At 48.7% G+C, this 24154-nt stretch overlaps 2 protein-coding genes across 12 annotated transcripts in view; both read right to left on the bottom strand.

Moving 5' to 3' along the window:
- The window catches only part of LOC123764490 (probable G-protein coupled receptor CG31760), a 170056-nt gene that overhangs the window by 82358 nt on the left and 63544 nt on the right, over positions 1-24154 (bottom strand). For 8 of the 11 annotated variants that reach the window (XM_069314508.1, XM_045752363.2, XM_069314507.1 and 5 more), the window contains one exon: positions 20582-20667. The exons of the other annotated variants lie outside the window; for them this stretch is intronic. The gene's annotated coding sequence lies outside the window, so the exon portion shown is untranslated. The remainder of the gene's footprint in view (positions 1-20581; positions 20668-24154) is intronic. 11 annotated transcript variants of the gene reach the window in all.
- LOC138357642 (uncharacterized) lies at positions 14967-16733 on the bottom strand. Its single transcript, XM_069314645.1, has one exon. It carries the CDS (start codon positions 16731-16733, stop codon positions 14967-14969), a length of 1767 nt encoding a protein of 588 aa, XP_069170746.1.

The raw sequence follows: 24154 nt of genomic DNA, 5'->3' as shown, positions 1-24154 counted from the left end.
ATCTGTTTACAACCAGGTTTTCAATTACTGCTGGGTGAAGAGGGGCGAACATGCAGTCAAGGATTGGAGACCAGACAAGAATCCCAGATTGGGGCTTGAACTAAGAGACAATCACTGGTCACTCGAATTGCAAGTGGCCCCAGTAGGAGGGGGGTCCCTGGGGGATACAGTTAGCCTCAGTGGGGAGGGGGTGTCCCTGAGGGCTACAGTTAGCCTCAGTGGGGGTCTTCCTGGGGCTACAGGTGGCTGAGAGGGCCGTGACCCGCGAAGGATTTTCCCAGGCGTAATCCGGTTACACTTCCGGATCAGAGCCGGATAACCGAATGCCTTTATATATACATTTTTTGACGTATTGCTGAAGGTTAAAGGGATGATATGGTTGCCTGCCTCGACCAGAGTAAGAACAATGTTTGTGTTTGATCATCCGGAGTAGTGACCGCCCTCTCTTTCTCTCTCTCTCTCTCTCTCTCTCTCTCTCTCTCTCTCTCTCTCTCTCTCTCTCTCTCTCTCTCTCTCTCTCTCTCTCTCTCTCTCTGTCTCTCTCTCTCTCTCTCTCTCTCTCTCTCTCTCTCGCTCACACACACACACTCACATATACACTGTGCCTTTCTCTCATTCTATGTCTCATACTGTCTCTCACTCCGTGTCTCACTACCTCGATCTTTCAGAGCCGATTACGTTTCTTCACCAAAAAGGTAAATACCTTTTAAAACGAATAACTTTACACAGGGTAAGAGCAGTGTTTGGAAATGTCTGCCAGTCAGTTGGCTAGTCTAGACTCGTGTTCCTCGCCACTGCCTCCCTTTCGTGTACCTGGATTGTACCTGGTTGATGGGGTTCTGGGAGTTCGTCTACTCACCAAAGCCCGGCCCGGGGCCAGGCTTGACTTGTGAGAGCTTGGTCCACCAGGCTGTTGCTTGGAGCGGCCCACGGGCCCACATATCCACCACTACATAGGGTTATGTAGTGTCAAGACTACATATCACGTCCAAAGCCACGAGCCCAAACTACATATCAGTGCCCAGGTCACCAAGCCTAAACTACTGTCTTAAATTATCTTGTTTTCGAATTATTACTTTTGTATCAAAATTATTGATACTAACTTTTAGCATCCACATTGTTGCACACTCTCCCTCTAGAACCCGAATTATTTGAGTGTCCTCTGCTCAACAGTGTCCACTTCCGGTATGCCTTCACTGTCCAAGTTACTGAACCTCTAATGTCCTAACTCGTATGTTAACAGTTAACACAAGAGTCCCTCAGGGCCTGAGGTGTGCTACTCCTCTGTTGGATAAAGAGGGCTCTAAACTAGATAATAATATCCTATTCTGATCATGAATTGTTATCTAGTCTTGATAACAAGATACAAGTCTTGATAAAAAGACTTTTTGAATTAAATGTTCATGAGAGAAAGAGAGAGAGAGAGAGAGAGAGAGAGAGAGAGAGAGAGAGAGAGAGAGAGAGAGAGAGAGAGAGAGAGAGAGAGAGAGAGAGAGAGAGAGAGAGAGAGCACCCACAGCTGAAGGCAGTGTTCCCAAGCCCCGCCGATGCTGCTGTTGGTCATTCATAAACCCGACCCGCTGTGAGAAGGAATGAATGCTGTAGTATGTCATTCTCATCCCGGTGACAATGGCCGTCACTTACCGCAATGGTCTTGAAAGAGGGTGTGTACACCCACAGGCAGCGTCCCCCCCCCCCCCAACAGGCAGCGCCTCCCACAGGCAGCGCCCCCTACAGGCAGCGCCCCCTACAGGCAGCGCCCCCTACAGGCAGCGCCCCCTACAGGCAGCGCCCCCTACAGGCAGCGCCCCCTACAGGCAGCGCCCCCTACAGGCAGCGCCCCCTACAGGCAGCACACCAGTGTTGCTAAGTAAACTAGGCCAGCGGCGGGCCCAGGACATCACATGCAATAACGTCGATCCTGGTGACATCAATATGAGCTGACATTAACTGGAGATATAAGGGTGAGACATCAGTAAGTGTTGACATCACGTATACTGGCCAATCCTCACACCCTTACGCGACACCATTGCCTTATGATGCCGACAGCACCCAATTCGACCCCCACAAAAGATCGGATATAGAAGAGAAATCGGTCGAATAACACAGTCAAACGTGGAGGCAGACGTCGGGAGGGGCCGTAACGACAACCCTCTGCTAGTTCCCGGTGCTTTATGCCCTCATAAACAACATGTATTGACTGGGGCAACCAACACAGATTGCCAGGAGGACCACACTTTCTCGGGAGACTCTTGCTGTTACCAGTACTTGGCCCCCTCCCTCCCTGGCCAGGCTACCCGGTACCTGGCTAGGTTTCCCGGTACCTGGCCAGGTTATCCGGTACCTGGCCAGGTTATCCGGTACCTGGCCAGGTTATCCGGTACCTGGTCAGGTTATCCGGTTCCTGGCCAGGTTACCCGGTAGTTTATAGTACACCTTAATGATGTGAAGTGAAACAATGTTAAGACCACACTTTCGAAGTCTTCTTTAAACTGGATGTTTCACTGCATCAGTGTCGACACTTGCAACTTTCTCCCTTACACTCGACACTTGCAACTTTCTCCCTTACACTCGATAATTCTCCTCTGCTCCCTGGCTAAGTGTTAAGCTCGAAGTTGATACGCCTATGATAGGAGTTGTCGACCATAAGGAATACCAATATGTTCCCCTTGCTAGGAATTTATGCAAATGCATAATTTCCAGCCAATTCATATTCCAAACAACAGTTGTACCAAGGGAGGAATGGGGCCATACTGGGGTAGTGCCGACCATGGCTCCGGATCCAGCCCAGGTCCTGACTTGTACAAGTACGCTCCTCCATCTTTAACAACAGAGTCTCTGGGAGTATATAATCACATACATTCTGGCAGTCTAGGAAAATGCAGAATGCATTCCGTCCACTTGTGTCGTCTCTGATGTTGTATCTATTACGATTCGTCAGAAAACTTGTGTAATGGTGCAGATATAAGCTCCAGTATCCCCAGTGAACTGCCTACCTGCGGGACTAGCCTGGTTGATACCTGGTTGATACCTGGTTGATACCTGGTTGATACCAGGTTGATGGAGTTCTGGGAGTTCTTCTACTCCCCAAGCCCGGCCCGAGGCCAGGCTTGACTTGTGAGAGCTTGGTCCACCAGGCTGTTGCTTGGAGCGGCCCGCAGGCCCACATACCCACCACCTAGCCAATTTTATCCCCAGTGCAGACGGGAAAGCTGATCACTGCCGTCACCTTCACTGCACCCGTCAAGGCTGGCTCTTTGGTGTGTAGCGTCATTTGATATTTACATTGCAAATTGGAAGCCACGGCACTGAGACGACTCTCGCATCAACAGTGAACGAGTAGAGCAGAGGCGATATCTTTCCTGGAACCCTTTTGCTGAGATGTGAAGATCAGAAGCCTTTTACGACATGATCTCAAGTGAACTGGAGCCCGTGCGTCAGAGTCCAGGACGCACGTGGCACCAGTCACCATGGGAGCTGCAGTCTACATACTGGCGAGATGTGTATACAGATGTGTAAGATTAGAAGGGATAATGGCTGGCTTGAGGCAGCCAACTGGTGCAGTCTGAGACATGTGTCAGCAGTGACAGCTTCTGCAACTGTCCTGATTGTCCCTGACGTGAGCTGGACTTGACAAGGAGTGTGGGGTCAAGTTAATCTCGTCGGTAGAGGTCAGGTTATCTTGAGGTTATCTTGAGATGATTTCGGGGCTTTAGTGTCCCCGCGGCTCGGTCCTCGACCAGGCCTCCACCCCCAGGAAGCAGCCCGTGACAGCTGACTAACTCCCAGGTACCTATTTACTGCTAGGTAACAGGGGCATTCAGGGTGAAAGAAACTTTGCCCATTTGTTTCTGCCTCGTGCGGGAATCGAACCCGCGCCACAGAATTACGAGTCCTGCGCGCTATCCACCAGGCTACGAGGCCCATAAAGTACGAGGTACCTTAAGCTCTCTCCACTATTTACACTAAGAATTTGTTCAATGTCAGAGTAGTTAACACGTGGAATGCTTTAGGCAGTGATGTGGTTAGGTTAGAGTTTCCTGGAGCTCAGGTGAACGGAAGGTTATGTGGTGTTTCGACTGTACCTAGTCTGCCATATGGAGGAGGGGGTCGGTGAGGGACGGGTGAACTCCAATGTTCAGAATAACGGACGTCTGATTGGGATGGACTACGAATCCCGAGCGCTGTCCACTCAGCCGTCAGGCCCCCCTGTAGCTGCATCAGTTTCGATAGATTCTCTGGATTCTCATCTGATTGGCACATTTGGTGGAGTTGTTGATGTAGTAAATATTTGATGGCTTTGACTGGTCTTTCCCAATCGCTCTCCTGGAGCGTCTTGTGGCGCAATATCGAAGGACAAGAGGAATAAGAACGAAAGTAGACTTTAAGGACGTCTAACCAGAGTGGCCAAGAGTCGACTTTTCCCCCTGTGTGAAGCACAAGATCTCTACCCAGGCGGATTACGGAGCCAGCAAGGTGACTAGCGAGGTGTGAGAGCACATTTACACGAGAGGACAGTATTTTAGACACAATAGAACGTCCCGTAGACGTACCATTCCAATGGTGTTAATGGGCCTTCAACCCACCATCACAATGGTGTTAATGGGCCTTCAACCCACCATCACAATGGTGTTAATGGGCCTTCAACCCACCATCACAATGGTGTTAATGGGCCTTCAACCCACCATCACAATGGTGTTAATGGGCCTTCAACCCACCATCACAATGGTGTTAATGGGCCTTCAACGCACCATTCCAGTGGTGTTAATGGGCGTTCAACGCACCATTCCAGTGGTGTTAATGGGCGTTCAACGAAGCCCCGTGAACAATACTCGAATAAATGCAATTCTAATTGTTGAGCTGAATGTTGGAAAAAAAGTAGCTTACAGATAGATTTATTTGACTATTCATTTAATTCCAAGTGCCTCTGGCATGGAAATGACTCGACTGACAACGATTTTAATAGATTTCATATGACTATTTAACAAAATTACAATTGTTACCAGTAAGAAACATTACTTCTTCGAAATACAAGTACTTCTAAGGCTCGTGTATATATTAAGATAATGGGTGTCTAATCATTTAAACGAAGCAGTTACCTAACAATACCAGGAATTCATAATAATACTCAACTTTTGTATACAACAAAACTGTATACAAAAAAAAATCTTGATATTAAAAAGGAATTTTAGAAATTTTTTTAAGTAAATGAATATAGAAAAAAGGCGTGTATAATAGGTCACTGGAAACAGGAGAACTACTAGAAAGTTGAAAGATAACTAGTGTAGTCCCGATATACAAGAAGGGAGAGAAACTGGTGATATGAACTGTTAAAGGTACTGGCCCAGTACCTTTAGCTTGCATATTATGCAAGATGGAGAATGTTGTGAGAAAAACTAGTAGAACATCTGGAGAGAAGGGACTTTGTAACACACCACTAGCAAGGATTCGTGGATTTGTCAGGGAGCACCTGACGGATAGAAAACAAAGGGTCATTCATCCATCTCAAGCCGGAAGAAATAATCTTTCACACAGTCTCAACCACCACAACCATACACACCCAGATCCCCACCATCCAACCCTTCTCGCACTTTCTTACAGTCAATATTAACTTATTAAATACGTGCATATGTGACATACTAAACATACTAGTTAAGTAATTACAATGATTACTTAACCTATTATAGGTATAGGTTAAGTAATAATTGTAATTACGAAGCAATAAGATGCTTATCTTAACATACTAAGAAGGTTAGGTAAGGTCGGTGTTTTCTATGAAGCTTTTCAAGGTAAACTAGTATGTTAAGTATGTCACATATGCACGTATTTAATAAGTCAATATTGACTATACGAAAGTGCGAGAACGGGTTGCACCACCACAACCATTCCAATACTCCAACACAAAACAAAAAAGGAACCCCTTGAACGACACAGTTGCCAACGATACATTTTCTCAACGTTTAATTTAAGTATTCATTTTTTGTAAATCACTGTGGCTATTTTTTTAATAATTCTACGTTATGAAAGACGACCACTTCTCGCAGCTGTTCAGAAAAGTAAATTGTAAATAAAAAAAAAATGTTCGCTGCATAATTTCTCATTAAACATTGAGACGAGTTGGAGCGGACGGCCCGTTTTCTTTTCATGTCGATAAGTAAATAAAGAAATACAAGTCGCAACTCAACATCTCTTGAGTTGCTGCTGGCGATACTGTTCTTATTTTAGCAGTGTTGTTAAGTGTTGCAGTGGGGGGGGGAGGGGGCGCTTGCAGGGTGTGTTAAGGACACGAGTGATGAGCTGTGTCTTGTAGGGTGTTGCGGGGGCGCGCAGTTTGAGTTTAGAGGCGTGCAAGGTGAATTGGAGACGTGCATGGTGTGTTAGAAGGCGTGTATGGTGTGTCAAGGGCGTGCAGGGTGTGTCAAGAGCGTGCAGGGTGTGTCAAGGGCGTGCAGGGTGTGTTAGAAGGCGTGCAGGGTGTGTCAGGGGCGTGCAGGGTGTGTTAGAAGGCGTGCAGGGTGTGTCAGGGGCGTGCAGGGTGTGTCAGGGGCGTGCAGGGTGTATTAGAAGGCGTGCAGGGTGTGTCAGGGGCGTGCAGGGTGTGTCAGGGGCGTGCAGGGTGTATTAGAAGGCGTGCAGGGTGTGTCAGGGGCGTGCAGGGTGTGTTAGAAGGCGTGCAGGGTGTGTCAGGGGCGTGCAGGGTGTGTTAGAAGGCGTGCAGGGTGTGTCAGGGGCGTGCTCAGTTTGTCTGAGAGGCATGCGGGGTGCGATTGTCTTTTTTTTGTCAGTCTTTTTGCGGGTAATCAAAGAATAGCGTTAGTAAGTACGCAGCACCAGCGTGGAACCCACTTTCTGTGAATAACGGAACATACAGAAGGTTCACATTTGCCACAAGATCTTTAACAGACAGACTTAGAATAGAAGAAATGAAAACCCCGCTTTTGACTATGAGAAACAGGAAACAAATACGAAGTTAAGAAAACGATAATGAATGCTAAGATCATCTCAGAGAGGTTGGAAACAGGGCGAGATGGAGAACGGGAAGACCCATAACCCATTTGAAAATTGAATAGATTTCCCGTGTATGAGTTATGAAGACCTTCATCAACCCGTTCTCTTAGAAATAACGTCGCTTTTATGCGCGCTATGACCAAAAGTGGACGTAATTTGAAATGAAATCGGCTCACGAAAGTGACGTACTGTTCCGTTTTCTGTTTGAGTCGTCCGGCTTACTCGGAAAGGTTAGGAGAGGAAATATGCAAATATTGTTTTTCATAACGTTTTGAAACTTTATGAGAATTTCCTGCCCACCGAACCTATCAGAGGACCCTTAAGTAACTGTTGTTGAAAAAAAACTCAAATTTATTTTCATTTTTTTTTCATTTTCAAATTACGTCCACTTTCGGCCATACGGGTAAACGGCCAAAAGCGACGTTATTTTTAGGCGAACAGGTTGCCCCTTCGGTATCTTGAGGTTATCTTGAGATGATTTCGGGGCTTAGCGTCCCCGCGGCCCGGTCCTCGACCAGGCCTCCTGTTTGTTACATACCCCCAAGAAGCAGCCCGTAGCAGCTGTCTAACTCCCAGGTACCTATTTACTGCTAGGTTAACAGGGGGCATCAGAATGAAAACAACTCTGCCCATTTGTTTCCACCTCCACCGGGGATCTAACCCGGAACCTCAGGACTACGAATCCCGAGCGCTGTCCACTCAGCCGTCAGGCCCACCCTATAGCTGCATCAGTTTTGATAGATTCTATGGATAGCCGCAGTTTGACTGACTGACTGACTGACTGACTGACTGACTGACTGACTCCTCCAGTCAGAATATGTGATTGAGATTCACACAGTCTAAACCACAAGAAGAACGGAAACTGATTAACTAGTCGTCATCTGAAGACTAATTGTGACTTAAGAGTTCAATCCCCCAATAAGTACAGCTAAGGAGTCGGTCGGCCAAGCGGACAGCACGCTGGACTTGTGATCCTGTGGTCCTGGGTTCGATCCCAGGCGCCGGCGAGAAACAATGGGCAGAGTTTCTTTCACCCTATGCCCCTGTTACCTAGCAGTAAAATAGGTACCTGGGTGTTAGTCAGCTGTCACGGGCTGCTTCCTGGGGGTGGAGGCCTGGTCGAGGACCGGGCCGCGGGGACACTAAAAAGCCCCGAAATCATCTCAAGATAACCTCCAAGAAGGAGGCCCAAGACGGCTTTCACACAACTCCGGACTCGGGCGCTGAAACTTCTGGCTTCGATTAAACTTTTATCAACAAAGAAAATCCAGATACGGGAAAACCTGCTTGGAATTTTATTGGGAAACTTTCTATACTTGCAATCGTAGGTTGCTTAATGGGAAACATACGGAGACAAGATTCTTTAGAACGGCAACAGAGATATTTCCAGTGTGTATCCGGCTCTCTCTTCACTCTCTCTATCATCTCTGGTTCCTCCCTCTCTCTCTCTCTCTCTCTCTCTCTCTCACCCCATGTGGTGGGTGTCGCTGTGGTGGGTGTCGCAGCATCTAGCTCAGCTGCTACTTACACGATGGGATCACCCAACCCGTTTTCATAATAGAACGTCGCATTTTGACGTATATACTCTCTACCTAAGGGCAAAAATCTTCGTACTAGAAAAATGGTAGCGTCTCGCGAAATTGATATACTGGATGGGCAAGGGAGCACCTGACGGATAGAAAACAAAGGGTCATTCATCCATCTCCAGCTTGAAAAAATCATCTTCCATTTCCATACTGTTCCGTTTTCTGTTTTGGGTCCTCTGGTAGGTTAGGATAAGGGGGAACTATAGTACGTCAGTTTCCTGACGTTGGGAAACTTTTGGAGGATGGGCTGTGATGGAGGAGGACACTGGAGAGTGAGAGATATGCAACATCCTCCCAGCGAGCATAAGAAATATTGCCGGAACAACCGTGGACATCTTCAAGAGAAAACTAGATAATTTTCTCCAAGGAGTGCCGGACCAACCGGGCTGTGGTGGATATGTGGGTCTGCGGGCCGCTCCAAGCAACAGCCTGGTGGACCAAACTCTCACAAGTCAAGCCTGGCCTCGGGCCGGGCTTGGGCAGTAGAAGAACTCCCAGAACCCCATCAACCAGGTATATGTGGGCCTGCGGGCCGCTCCAAGCAACAGCCTGGTGGACCAAACCCTCACAAGTCAAGCCTGGCCTCGGGCCGGGCTTGGGGAGTAGAAGAACTCCCAGAACCCCATCAACCAGGCATATGTGGGCCTGCGGGCCGCTCCAAGCAACAGCCTGGTGGACCAAACTCTCACAAGTCAAGCCTGGTGTTCAACCCTCCTAGCAGGCGTATCACAGCTGCCTCGTCTTGACTGTCAGTTGTTGTTGTAAGACATCAAGCTCCTCCTCCTTGAGTTGGCCAGAATAGATGGCCGAGTATATGTTGAATTATAACTACCACGCTGTGTGATTCCTGTGACTACGTTACCAAGTATCAGCTTCAGGTCAAGGGGTAACTAAGGTCTTGTAGTAAGCTATAATGAGCTGGGGTAAGATTCACGAAAGCAGTTACGCAAACACTTACGAACCTGTACATCTTTTCTCAATCTTTGGCGGCTTTGTTTCCAATTATTAAACAGTTAATGAGCTCCGAAGCACCAGGAGGCTGTTTATAACAATAACAACAGTTGATTGGCAAGTTTTCATGCTTGTAAACTGTTTAATAAATGTAACTAAAGCCGTCAAAGACTGAGGAAAGATGTACACGTACGTAAGTGCTTGCGTAAATGCTTTCGTGAATCTGGCCCCAGGTTCGTAAGTGCTTGCGTAAGTGCTTTCGTGAATCTGGCCCCTGGAGGTTTGTGCCTGATTTGGAACGGCTAAATTCCAACCAATCCTCAGCTATTGAGCTGCTTACAATGCTCCAATTCTTGTTAATTTCCTAAGCACGTACTTAGCAGCCTAATTCTTTCGCTGACGGCGGGTTTTAATTTTCTCCAACTCAAATAAGTGCAATTAAGGAGTTAAAGAGAATCGGTGACTTCCTGTAATGGAGACTCGTGAGGGTAAGTTTAAATCACTGTTTTAGAGTGACTTACTAACATGTGAGCATCGGGCCAATTGCCTCGTACAAGGGGGACCTCCGTGCTGTAATACCTTGTAACCTCTTGTAATACCTCTTGTAGCCACCTGAAATATGTAAGAAGTGCACGGTACACCAACAGCCCCCCCCCCCTTCCCACGTCTCTCTCTCTCTCTCTCTCTCTCTCTCTCTCTCTCTCTCTCTCTCTCTCTCTCTCTCTCTCTCTCTCTCTCTCTCTCTCTCTCTCTCTTTCTCTCTCTCTCTCTTTCTCTCTCTCTCTTTCTCTCTCTCTCTCTTCCTCTCTCTCTCTCTCTTTCTCTCCCTTTCTCTCTCTTTCTCTCTCTCTCTCTCCTACAGGTCAACTTCCTAGTCTCCAGCATCAATAAGCACATTTTTTTATGTCCAGGATGATCAGAGGCGCAGTGGCTCCCACTCCCCTTACCCGGCCAAGAGCCTCACGACACCATACTATTCCCAGGAGAGAGTAGGGAGGGACGAGTTTATCGTTCCCAGGACGAGCAGCGCACCACGTCAGGTCTCGCTGTTGTCACTCCCAGGATTGTCAACGGACCGCACTAAAGCTGGGATTTTATCGATGCGCCACATTATAAAGGATTTTTTCTTATATAATTCAAAGGACGATTAGAGAGGAGAGGTTCTTAAGATGACACCCCCCCCCCCCTCCCTCTCGCACCCCCCCCCCCCACTCCACCGCCTTCCAAGGCGTTATTATTTCCAGGAAAATCGATACAACACCAGGAGGCGTCCTCCCTTATATTCCCAGGACGCCCAATAGAGAAATTTAACACCACTTCTCTTTATTCATTAATTCTCGTTCGTTCGCTCTCTCTCTCTCTCTCTCTCTCTCTCTCTCTCTCTCTCTCTCTCTCTCTCTCTCTCTCTCTCTCTCTCTCTCTCTCTCGAGTGAGGAAGGGCCATGTAGGACAAGAGGCCGTGGGAAAGGTGTAGGTGCCGCCATGCATGTGGTGATGGTAGCAACATATGTAGTGCAGGGTGGTGGAGGCAGCATATGTGGTGCAGAGTGGTGGAGGCAGCATATGTGGTGCAGAGTGAAGGAGAGGGAAGAGGGAAGGACCTCAAGAGGGAAGGTTCCTGTCGTAGTGTCCACCAAGGTGCTCAGGCGTTCATGTGTGGCCGGTGCACGCGGAGTGTGCGTCGGAAAAGTGCCTGGGCACGTGCACATTGGGAGGAGATGCACGTAAGGGGGATGCATATTGACCAGGTGCACGTAGGAGGAGACACGTGCGTAATATCTTGACTCCTGGTAAGGCCCAGATGTCGGTGGAGGACTGGGGGGGGGGGCTCGTCTCTGTCACAGCAGAGGGATACCACCTGTTGTCAAGGCCCCCCTCCCTCTCACTCCTCTCCCTTCTCTTCCTTCACCTCTTTCTTTTCCCTCTTTTCCCTTCTCTCTCCCCTCCTTCCCTTGCTCTCACTCCTGGCTTTTTGCCCGGAAACACCAAATGCCTAGAAGTGAAAGCAAGAGTTGTGACACATTACCCCCAGGCAAGAGCAGGGAGGGTAGAGGACTCTCAACCTAGAGAGCAGGCGGGTGCAGCTCTAAAGAGCCTTGCCACTCTGTCACAAGGCTCTGTGTTAAAGTTAAGTGGTCATTAAAAGGGATTAGACATGTCTGGGTTGTCTTTAGGTCGCTGGCTGCGGTGGTGGTGGAAGGCCAAGATGTTAGGAAGGCTATGATAACCGGTGATATATATGGGACTACCGGGATAGCATGATATCGGTAGTCCGATATCATCACTGTCCGAGGCCAGAGACCAGCTGTGTCTATGTCTCATTTGGTGCCAGCTGGCTTGGGTCTAGACTATATAAACTACTTAAACTTAAACTATTTATCCAGCTACTTAAATCTAAGGAAATACAGTTGGTTCCTCCATTCCTGGAGAGCGAGAGAGCGCCAGTCTTTAGTGATATGACAAGAACATTCCCCTCTATATCCTCCTCGTCCTCAAATGAGCGAACCCTGGAAACACAAACCGAAACTGTCTCTATTTTCCGCTTGTTACAACTTGTAATAAAGTTGTCACATCTTGGCTTAACGTGTTTATGACGTATTAGAACGTTGTTACAACTTGCTATATTGGTTGTTATAACTGGTTAGGAGGTGTTAAAACTTGTTCGAACGTTGTACCAACGTCGTAGTTTCGGTGTGTGTTTGGCGGGAAGTTCTTTAAAAACTGACAAAGATATTTATTCTTTTATGGGGTACCGGGAGTACTGGTGAATCCAGGCTTGAGAACACGAGTGAAGCGCACAGGTGGGTGTAATATTTTAACAAGAAGGATGTACATAAGAGGGGAATAGATAAGAGGTTAGTATGCTAGAGGAAAGGCCTCGTATGTAGGGGTAGTGTAGAGCTAGCCACGGGGATGAGGCATCGTGTTGAAGGCATTACATCACATTATTGATTATATGTCACAGTTTATCGTGGGGGACTGACGGAGCATATTAGGCAGGGAAGGAAGGGGGAAAAGAGGGGAGATGGGTAAGAAGAGATAAAGCATAAAAGGGGAGGGGGAGAGAGAGAGAGAGAGAGAGAGAGAGAGAGAGAGAGAGAGAGAGAGAGAGAGAGAGAGAGAGAGAGAGAGAGAGAGAGAGAGAGAGAGAGAGAGACAGAGAGAGAGACAGAGAGAGAGACAGAGAGAGAGAGAGAGAGAGAGAGAGAGAGAGAGAGAGAGAGAGAGAGAGAGAGAGAGAGAGAGACAGAGAGAGAGAGAGAGAGAGAGACAGAGAGAGAGAGAGAGAGAGAGACAGAGAGAGAGAGAGAGAGAGAGAGAGAGAGAGAGAGAGAGAGAGAGAGAGAGAGAGAGAGAGAGAGAGAGAGAGAGAGAGAGAGAGAGAGAGAGAGAGAGAGAGAGAGAGAGAGAGAGAGAGAGAGAGAGAGAGAGAGAGAGAGAGAGAGAGAGAGAGAGAGAGAGAGAGAGAGAGAGAGAAAAAGAGAGAGACAGAGACAGAGACAGAGAGAGACAGAGACAGAGAGAGACAGAGACAGAGAGAGAGAGGACGTAATGGCTAGATAAGTGAAAGGGATGGAAGGGGGTTTATTAAGGTCAATAATGTATAGATACTGTTACCTTGGCGACTCTTTAAGAACATCGTACACAGTGATCGGGAGCCATGACACGTCTGCATTTCCTACAGGTAGTCAAGCTCAGTATATTCTTAAGTGTTTTAAAAATAATTATTTACACATTCTTTTGTTCGCTGTGATAATTTTGCTCGGAATATGTTTTATGTTTATGGTGAGATAACACGAGTTAGTGTGCTGTCTCATGATAGCCTTCGTTATCATACGTCAGTTATATGAGGTATGCTGTCTTGGTTACATATGTAAGCCGGTGGCATCCACATTCACCTGCCTCATTCTATGTTATCCACTTATGATGTTAAACACCTGTCAGGTGTTTTATATACAGGTGACTAAATAGGACAGATGTAGACCTTTATATTCGGTCTTGCTATGGTTTCTATGGCTACGTAGGACAACTTATGAAGCAGCCGATTTCAGTAATATGAAAATAAGGGTCACTTTTTTCCCTGGCTAAAGTGATCAGGAAATATATGATGTAAATAATAACATAGTTTAAGACACGAGAAAAAAAACCGTTTTCTAAGCTCCCAAAACAAGGAAGTTTATTCTAAACATCTGAAGTCGAATTGTTCTAAATCAAGAACATTTTTTGAGGAATGTGATGCAGCTTCTCCTAAACCTCTGGCAGGAGCCTGGTGGTATCTATATCTACAGTATCTATGTGTAGTGTGTCTAAGTCTGAATCGTCAGCCGCTGAAGCCGTTGAGAGAACTTCGGAGCGCTGATTATCTGCACGGCTCGACGGGTCTAATTTAAGTCCGGCAATGTTTTCTTTCATCTTGTTCTGTGAGCGAGTAACTGAGAGGCGAGTCTGCTGTGAGCTGCTGATTAGTAGCGGCTGGAAGAGATGTCTGCACGTGGGAGTACGACCACAGGTGGTGGAAAAGGTGAGAGGACGTGGCTGTACGACCTCCCAGGGCGGCTGGGGAACAGCAGCCGGCTCCTCTTCCACATCCCGAGGTAAATCTCCCATTCCATTTCTCTGGGGAGACTTGACGTCCGATTAGGGAATATTCTTTCTGGACGGCGGGGGAAAGGGAATAATGGAATTCAGGAGTAAGAGTCTTATTTCTTACCGCGTTGCCATGACAAAATCCCTAAACAGGATAATATGTTCCTCTGAGCCTCTTCCTGGCTTGCGTTATGGCCAGATTGGATATTGGCTTGCCTATCCCGCTTCTGGATTAGCTTCAAAATCCGTGTTGCAAGGTGTGAAATGTAATAAGTGTATTCTATTAATGATGCGTTCAACTGGAAACATTTTTAAGTATAAGAATTCAAGAACAAATACAACTGCAGAAGGCCTATTGACTCTCACACGAGGCAGCTCATAAGTTCCTATTTATACCATCCCAAATTCATTGGAGGGGATGATATGTCACCCCCACGACTTCTTACATGTCGATAGTCACATGTACAGACAAGTAGATGGCGTTTCTATGCCAATTGGTGTCCTATTTGCTAATGTTGACATGGGTACCGTCGAACAGATAGTCCTTGTTGACATGGGCCCAAATCCGGACGTCTACTGCAGGTACGTAGATGACATATCCCTGCAGGTATCTAATATTGAGTAATTGCTATATCTTAAAGGTGCATTCGGGCAAGCTTCCGTGCTAAAGATCACTTACAAGATGGAGAGTAAGAGTAATCTGTCTGTCTTAGACGTGACAGTCTCGGAAAGGAATGGTGGTTTTCACGCTGCATTTAGTCTACGCTAAGGAACATAGGGATGTATACCTGAGAGGTTCAAGCTGTTGTCAACATCTATGTCAACAGCGCCCTCTCACACAGCTGCAGTTGGAAGCATGTTGAGGAGGACCTCGCTAGAGTAAGACAGGATGAGGAGGACCTCGCTGGAGTAAGACAGGGTGAGGAGGACCTCGCTGGAGTAAGACAGGATGAGGAGGACCTCGCTGGAGTAAGACAGGGTGAGGAGGACCTCGCTGGAGTAAGACAGGATGAGGAGGACCTCGCTGGAGTAAGACAGGGTGAGGAGGACCTCGCTAGAGTAAGACAGGGTGAGGAGGACCTCGCTGGAGTAAGACAGGGTGAGGAGGACCTCGCTGGAGTAAGACAGGATGAGGAGGACCTCGCTGGAGTAAGACAGGGTGAGGAGGACCTCGCTGGAGTAAGACAGGATGAGGAGGACCTCGCTGGAGTAAGACAGGGTGAGGAGGACCTCGCTAGAGTAAGACAGGGTGAGGAGGACCTCGCTGGAGTAAGACAGGGTGAGGAGGACCTCGCTGGAGTAAGACAGGGTGAGGAGGACCTCGCTGGAGTAAGACAGGGTGAGGAGGACCTCGCTAGAGTAAGACAGGGTGAAGAGGACCTCGCTGGAGTAAGACAGGGTGAGGAGGACCTCGCTAGAGTAAGACAGGGTGAAGAGGACCTCGCTGGAGTAAGACAGGGTGAGGAGGACCTCGCTAGAGTAAGACAGGGTGAGGAGGACCTCGCTGGAGTAAGACAGGGTGAGGAGGACCTTGCTAGAGTAAGACAGGGTGAGGAGGACCTCGCTGGAGTAAGACAGGATGAGGAGGACCACGCTGGAGTAAGACAGGGTGAGGAGGACCTCGCTGGAGTAAGACAGGGTGAGGAGGACCTCGCTGGAGTAAGACAGGGTGAGGAGGACCTCGCTAGAGTAAGACAGGGTGAGGAGGACCTCGCTGGAGTAAGACAGGATGAGGAGGACCTCGCTGGAGTAAGACAGGGTGAGGAGGACCTCGCTAGAGTAAGACAGGGTGAGGAGGACCTCGCTGGAGTAAGACAGGGTGAGGAGGACCTCGCTGGAGTAAGACAGGGTGAGGAGGACCTCGCTGGAGTAAGACAGGGTGAGGAGGACCTCGCTAGAGTAAGACAGGGTGAAGAGGACCTCGCTGGAGTAAGACAGGGTGAGGAGGACCTCGCTAGAGTAAGACAGGGTGAAGAGGACCTCGCTGGAGTAAGACAGAGTGAGGAGGACCTCGCTAGAGTAAGACAGGGTGAGGAGGACCTCGCTGGAGTAAGACAGGGTGAGGAGGACCTTGCTAGAGTAAGACAGGGTGAGGAGGACCTCGCTGGAGTAAGACAGGATGAGGAGGACCACGCTGGAGTAAGACAGGGTGAGGAGGACCTCGCTGGAGTAAGACAGGGTGAGGAGGACCTCGCTGGAGTAAGACAGGGTGAGGAGGACCTCGCTAGAGTAAGACAGGGTGAGGAGGACCTCGCTGGAGTAAGACAGGATGAGGAGGACCTCGCTGGAGTAAGACAGGGTGAGGAGGACCTCGCTGGAGTAAGACAGGGTGAGGAGGACCTCGCTGGAGTAAGACAGGGTGAGGAGGACCTCGCTAGAGTAAGACAGGGTGAGGAGGACCTCGCTAGAGTAAGACAGGGTGAGGAGGACCTCGCTAGAGTAAGACAGGTCCTGGTCAATAATGGCTACTCTAACTGATATATCGAAGAGATCATCACATGGAACGCGAGCCGCCGTGACCAGAAGAAGACCATTGTGTATGCCAATGATTTCTTCAGTTTCGACTAAGAGTAGAACCCCAGGTACTGGTTGTATAGACATAAGAGAACAAAGTACGATTTTCTTCTGCCGGAGAGGAATAAATTTGGGTGTTGAAAGTATTTTATTTCATGGGGGGAAGTCTGTCGCATGACGTCGTCAGAATCATTCCCTCTGGTGTATATAAGAGGGACTCGGCGGTGGAGCAACAATCCAATAGTTAGGGGTGAACCAGTGAAGTTAAAACTTCACCACAGTATTGAGGGCGGCTCAGGCAGACGGCTCTTACCGTTATTAGTTCCCTCAGACCCACGACCTGCCGGCGTCTCTCCCACCCACGACCTGCCGGCGTCTCTCTCACCCACGACCTGCCGGCGTCCCTCACAGCCACGACCTGCCGGCGTCTCTCCCACCCACGACCTGCCGGCGTCTCTCCCACCCATGACCTGCCGGCGTCCCTCACAGCCACGACCTGCCGGCGTCTCTCCCACCCACGACCTGCCGGCGTCCCTCACAGCCACGACCTGCCGGCGTCTCTCCCACCCACGACCTGCCGGCGTCCCTCACAGCCACGACCTGCCGGCGTCTCTCCCACCCACGACCTGCCGGCGTCTCTCCCACCCACGACCTGCCGGCGTCTCTCCCAGCCACGACCTGCCGGCGTCTCTCCCACCCACGACCTGCCGGCGTCCCTCCCAGCCACGACCTGCCGGCGTTCCTCCCAGCCACGACCTGCCGGCGTCCCTCCCAGCCACGACCTGCCGGCGTTCCTCCCAGCCACGACCTGCCGGCGTCCCTCAAACCCACGACCTGCCGGCGTCTCTCTCACCCACGACCTGCCGGCGTCTCTCTCACCCACGACCTGCCGGCGTCCCTCCCACCCAAGTACAGGATCCTGTAGGACGTCGCTGGTGACATCTCGCAGTTCTGAAGTCTCACTCCCTTCTAGTAACTCTGTTTTATGTTAAAACATAAAATGTATATTTTATGCTCCCTTATCCACTGGAGCACCTCACCTGCCTGTCACTCCTGACTCACCATCCTCTTGCGAAGAACTGTGTCAAATGCTTTCTGGCAACACAGGAAAATGCAGTCTGCCATACTTCTCTTTCTTGCTTAATTTTTGTCACCTGGTCTTAGAATTGTATTAACTCTGCGAGGTACAATTTGTCATCCCTGAACCCCATGATGGTGGTGTGCAACCCGTTCTCGCACTTTCTTACAGTCAATATTGACTTATTAAATACGTGCATATGTGACATACTAAACATATTAGTTTACCTTGAAAAGCTTCATAGAAAACACCGACCTTACCTAACCTTCTTAGTATGTTAAGATAAGCATCTTATTGCTTCGTAATTACAATTATTACTTAACCTATTATAGGTATAGGTTAAGTAATAATTGTAATTACGAAGCAATAAGATGCTTATCTTAACATACTAAGAAGGTTAGGTAAGGTCGGTGTTTTCTATGAAGCTTTTCAAGGTAAACTAATATGTTTAGTATGTCACATATGCACGTATTTAATAAGTCAATATTGACTATACGAAAGTGCGAGAACGGGTTGTGGTGTGTTACAAGGTCACTCCTTTCCAGGTGTAATATATGATTTGTCCTCACATTCTTCATCACCTTACATGGTATACAAGTTAGGAACACCGGGCTGTAGTTCCATGCCTCTTCCTTCCACTTTGTTTATATTGGGACTATGTTAGCTGTCTTCCAAGTTTCTGGTAGGTCTCTTATTTCTTGTGACGTATTCTACACCATAGAGAGCGTCAGGCAAAGTGCTTCTGCATCGCCTTTTAGTATCCACAGTGTGATGCTGTCGGGTCCAACAGCTTTTCCTAGTTGACCAGACCACACACTAGAAGGTTGAGAATGACTTGACTTGAGAATGGTCCAGGACGGACCGAAACGTCGTCGTCCCTTCACCTTCTAGTGTGTGGTCTGGTCAACTTACTTTAGCCACGTTATTGTGACTCATCGCCTGCACCTTTTCCTACTTTCAGACCCTGCAGATACCTCCTAACCTCATCTTTGGCAGTTTCAAAATCTTCCAAGGCTGTCTGATTTACTGCCGCTTCTCTTAGTTTCCGTGCTCAATTGTAAAGACCTCCTGGAAGATCTTGTTGACCTCTTCACACACCACCTTGTCATTCTTTGTGTACCCTTTCTTAGTTTCATCACCTGTTATTTCACCGGCTTTAGGGAGCCGGTGGCTGAGCGGACAGAACACTAGACGCGTGATCCTGTGGTCCTGGGTTTGATCCCGGGCGCCGGCGAGAAACAATGGGCAGAGTTCCTTTCACCCTATGCGCCTGTTACCTAGCAATAAATAGGTACCTGGGTGTTAGTCAGCTGTCACGGGCTGCTTCCTGGGGGTGGAGGCCTGGTCGAGGACCGGGCCGCGGGGACACTAAAGCCTCGAAATCCCGTTGTTTTCATTCAGATGTGATGCTGTGGAGCAGTTTTGGCTGGATCATGACTATTTCCTAAGCCGTTTTCATACAGTCTCTCCCGAAATCATCTCAAGATAACCTTAAGATAACCAAGAAAACCTCCACTTTTCTTGTCACACTGAAGAGTGGTGAGGTCTCTTGTGGAAGAGAGGTGAGGGGAGTTACTATGTGGTGTAGGCTTGCGAGGGTTACCATGTGATGGAGAGGTGATAGAGGAATGAGGGGAAAGGGGGGCAGGGCCGCACCGAACGCCACAAACCCACGCTGTTCCCAATCCGGTTCCAACACCTCCACACATGTCCACATCCCACCCGAAGACCTGCTCCCCCCCACCCAACCCGGCCCGCCCAGCCGCGCGCAGACATATCATTGGCCATTTTTCTATGATAATGTTCCCACGGACATTTTTCAGAATCGGCGCCAAGAAAAGCCCCGAGTCCGCCCCCACCATAACTCAGGGTGTGTTCCCGCCGTCTCTTGGCGCCTGCGTCAAACGATCCGCGCTCTCTATTGCGTCAAGACGACCCGCGCTCTCTATTGCGTCAAGACGACCCGCGCTCTCTATTGCGTCAAGACGACCCGCGCTCTCTATTGCGTCAAGACGGTCCGCGCTCTCTATTGCGTCAAGACGACCCGCGCTCTCTATTGCGTCAAGACGACCCGCGCTCTCTATTGCGTCAAGACGGTCCGCGCTCTCTATTGCGTCAAGACGACCCGCGCTCTCTATTGCGTCAAGACGACCCGCGCTCTCTATTGCGTCAAGACGACCCGCGCTCTCTATTGCGTCAAGACGACCCGCGCTCTCTATTGCGTCAAGACGACCCGCGCGCTCTATTGCGTCAAGACGACCCGCGCTCTCTATTGCGTCAAGACGACCCGCGCTCTCTATTGCGTCAAGACGACCCGCGCTCTCTATTGCGTCAAGACGACATAAAACAACTTATAATAGAGAAGAATGACAGTAGTCATTGCTTTAAAACAACCGAAGGCTAGAGAGGCGGGATCCAAGAACTAACGCTCGATCCTGCAGGCACAAATAAGTGAGTACAAATAGGTGAGCACACACACACACACACACACACACACACACATCTAATATCAGAGATATTAGAAAGAACTTTTTTAGTGTCAGAGTGGTTGACAAATGGAATGCATTAGGAAGTGATGTGGTGGAGGCTGACGCCATACACAGTTTCAAGTGTAGATATGACAGAGCCCGATAGGCTCATGAATCTGTACACCTGTTGATTGACGGTTGAGAGGCGGGACCAAAGAGCCAGAGCTCAACCCCCGCAAACACAACTAGGTGAGTACAACTAGGTGAGTACACACACACACACACACACACACACACACACACACACACACACACACACACACACACAACCTACCTCATGCATGAGTAAGTGAGGAGAGATACTGGTGAATGAGTCAGAAGATACTCACCACTACCAAGCAGGATGGAGTCCTACTTGAAGACGTCGTGCTGGAGTCGTAGCAGCACCAGCATCCCTCAGGCCCTCTCCGTCACCCTGCATGAGGAACAACACTCAGGTAAATAATTCTCATCATTTTGACTCATGTCGATGTTATAGACGCGATAATTCATCATTTTATTTTATCACTGGCGGATAAACAAGAGACTCATTACTCATGTTTCCGTTACTAGAGGCACAGGTGAGTGACTCATTACTCATGTTTCCGTCACTAGAGGCACAGGTGAGTGACTCATTACTCATGTTTCCGTCACTAGAGGCACAGGTGAGTGACTCATTACTCATGTTTACGTCACTAGAGGCACAGGTGAGTGACTCATTACTCATGTTTACGTCACTAGAGGCACAGGTGAGTGACTCATTACTCATGTTTCCGTCACTAGAGGCACAGGTGAGTGACTCATTACTCATGTTTCCGTCACTAGAGGCACAGGTGAGTGACTCATTACTCATGTTTCCGTCACTAGAGGCACAGGTGAGTGACTCATTACTCATGTTTCCGTCACTAGAGGCACAGGTGAGTGACTCATTACTCATGTTTACGTCACTAGAGGCACAGGTGAGTGACTCATTACTCATGTTTACGTCACTAGAGGCACAGGTGAGTGACTCATTACTCATGTTTCCGTCACTAGAGGCACAGGTGAGTGACTCATTACTCATGTTTCCGTCACTAGAGGGACAGGTGAGTGACTCATTACTCATGTTTCCGTCACTAGAGGGACAGGTGAGTGACTCATTACTCATGTTTCCGTCACTAGAGGGACAGGTGAGTGACTCATTACTCATGTTTCCGTCACTAGAGGGACAGGTGAGTGACTCATTACTCATGTTTCCGTCACTAGAGGCACAGGTGAGTGACTCATTACTCATGTTTACGTCACTAGAGGCACAGGTGAGTGACTCATTACTCATGTTTCCGTCACTAGAGGCACAGGTGAGTGACTCATTACTCATGTTTACGTCACTAGAGGGACAGATGAGTGACTCATTACTCATGTTTACGTCACTAGAGAGACAGATGAGTGACTCATTACTCATGTTTACGTCACTAGAGGCACAGGTGAGTGACTCATTACTCATACGCCACTCCCGGTGATGAGCGGGAAGAGCTATTACTCACCACCGCGACATCTGGAGTGTTTGTTTGTGTATTTGATGGGGTCCAGGCAAGGCTCGTCCCCCCATCAAGCCAATATCTGTGTGAGTGAAGGTGGGGTGGAAGAGGGGGGGTAGTTGTGGTGGGGTGGAGGAGGGGGGTGCTTCTGGTGGGGTGGAGGAGGAGGGGGGTGGTTGTGGTGGTGAGGTGGAGAAGGTGGTGGTGGTGGAGGCAGCTGTCACAAAGGTGCCCAAACGCTTCCTCAATAGCATAACACAAGGATTGTAACACAAATAAGTAATTGTACCAAACCCCCGTCTGTACCCGCTATAGAGCCATGAATTGGTCTTCATCATTACCTTTCCTACATATTATCCGACAAGAAATTAGTTTCAACACCTTAAGATTAACCTGTACCTCACATACACTCACTCAGGACGGCGTCTTTCCAGTGAATATTCTTAACAAATCCTGTATAAATAGTGTTTACTCAAACGTCACAGGCACTCATCATGCCAAAGCTATCTTAGAGGTACCTTGGGAGCCCCTCTAGCCTACCTTTGACATCAACACCCCCCTACTCTAGCCTACCTTTGACATCAACACCCCATACTCTAGCCTACCTTTGACATCAACACCCCCATACTCTAGCCTACCTTTGACATCAACACCCTCTACTCTAGCCTACCTTTGACATCAACACCCCCATACTCTAGCCTACCTTTGACATCGACACCCTCTACTCTAGCCTACCTTTGACATCAACACCCCCATACTCTAGCCTACCTTTGACATCAACACCCCATACTCTAGCCTACCTTTGACATCGACACCCTCTACTCTAGCCTACCTTTGACATCAACACCCCATACTCTAGCCTACCTTTGACATCAACACCCCATACTCTAGCCTACCTTTGACATCAACCCCCATACTCTAGCCTACCTTTGACATCAACACCCTCTACTCTAGCCTACCTTCGACATCAACCCCCATACTCTAGCCTACCTTCGACATCAACCCCACCTACTCTAGCCTACCTTTGATATCAACACCCCATACTCTAGCCTACCTTTGACATCGACACCCTCTACTCTAGCCTACCTTTGACATCAACCCCCATACTCTAGCCTACCTTTGACATCAACACCCCATACTCTAGCCTACCTTCGACATCAACACCCTCTACTCTAGCCTACCTTCGACATCAACCCCCATACTCTAGCCTACCTTCGACATCAACCCCCATACTCTAGCCTACCTTCGACATCAACCCCACCTACTCTAGCCTACCTTTGACATCAACACCCCATACTCTAGCCTACCTTCGACATCAACCCCCATACTCTAGCCTACCTTCGACATCAACCCCACCTACTCTAGCCTACCTTTGACATCAACACCCCATACTCTAGCCTACCTTCGACATCAACCCCACATACTCTAGCCTACCTTCGACATCAACACATTTATACCAGCGACATATCTTCATGCTGTGTCTTCACCCTTCCGTTTTGAACACAAAGGTCTCCACATGGGTCACCAGTGTCAGGGCAGATTAGCCTTGTAATGGGTACTCAACTTCCACTTCCTCAACCTGCAGTTCGAGTTCTATTCACTACACCTAAAGGAAGTTTGTTACGGCCACTACGGGCCAGTAACCGGGTTCTTGTTGTTGTTTAAGATTCGCTACTTGGAACAAAAAGTTCCAAGTAGCACGGGCTATGGCGAGCCCGTAGTGCCTCTACCGGGTTCTTGCTGTTATAACCTCTTCTTCTCTATCCAACTTCAAGTCAGGGGAAAGTTTTCAGGCACTGGCTGTGGCAAGTAGTAGGGCAATGAATAAAAGGGGGATGGGGTAAACAATACACTATTCCACTTTTACCAATATATTAACACCTTCACCACTATATATATATTAAGGTCGGCTACTCCTAATGGCAAACACCGGCGAGTTCACCTTCTACAACATGGGCCAGTCCACACACACCGTATCTTCACGATGTGTCGACACCCCACTTCCACTCTCCAGATACACTCTGGCCGACGGTTTCAGCCACACGCTGACAGGGGTCTCAAACAATCACATATAGGGGTAGCTAACACCCTGGCAGAAGTCTCTAGCAGCTCACTAGCAGAACTTCTCAACAGACGCACCACTGTCGTCACGTAACTCTTCCTGGCCAATCCCGGGTACGTCATTAACTAGATTGACAGTACAGTGGGTGACCTTGGGGATAACACCAATCCACCGGGGAATTGAAATTGTAACTTGTAGCCACGACCTAGATGGCGTTGATCTCGATACGCCGTCCACCAGAGGTTATCATAATCGACCTCCTCTTCTAACTGGGACAGGAAACCGGAGCCTTTCACCAATACCACGCCACGAGCAATAGATGGCGTTGTCTGTGTAGCACCCAA

The sequence above is a fragment of the Procambarus clarkii genome, chromosome 79, assembly GCF_040958095.1.
Source record: "Procambarus clarkii isolate CNS0578487 chromosome 79, FALCON_Pclarkii_2.0, whole genome shotgun sequence".
NCBI lineage: Eukaryota > Metazoa > Arthropoda > Malacostraca > Decapoda > Cambaridae > Procambarus > Procambarus clarkii.
Note: the sequence above shows the minus strand (reverse complement) of the source record. Positions and strands in the feature narration are given on the sequence as shown.

Bases quoted from the DNA above. Each gene is read 5' to 3' on its own strand.
- LOC138357642 (XM_069314645.1), bottom strand. From the start codon at position 16,733: ATGTCTATACAACCAGTACCTGGGGTTCTACTCTTAGTCGAAACTGAA.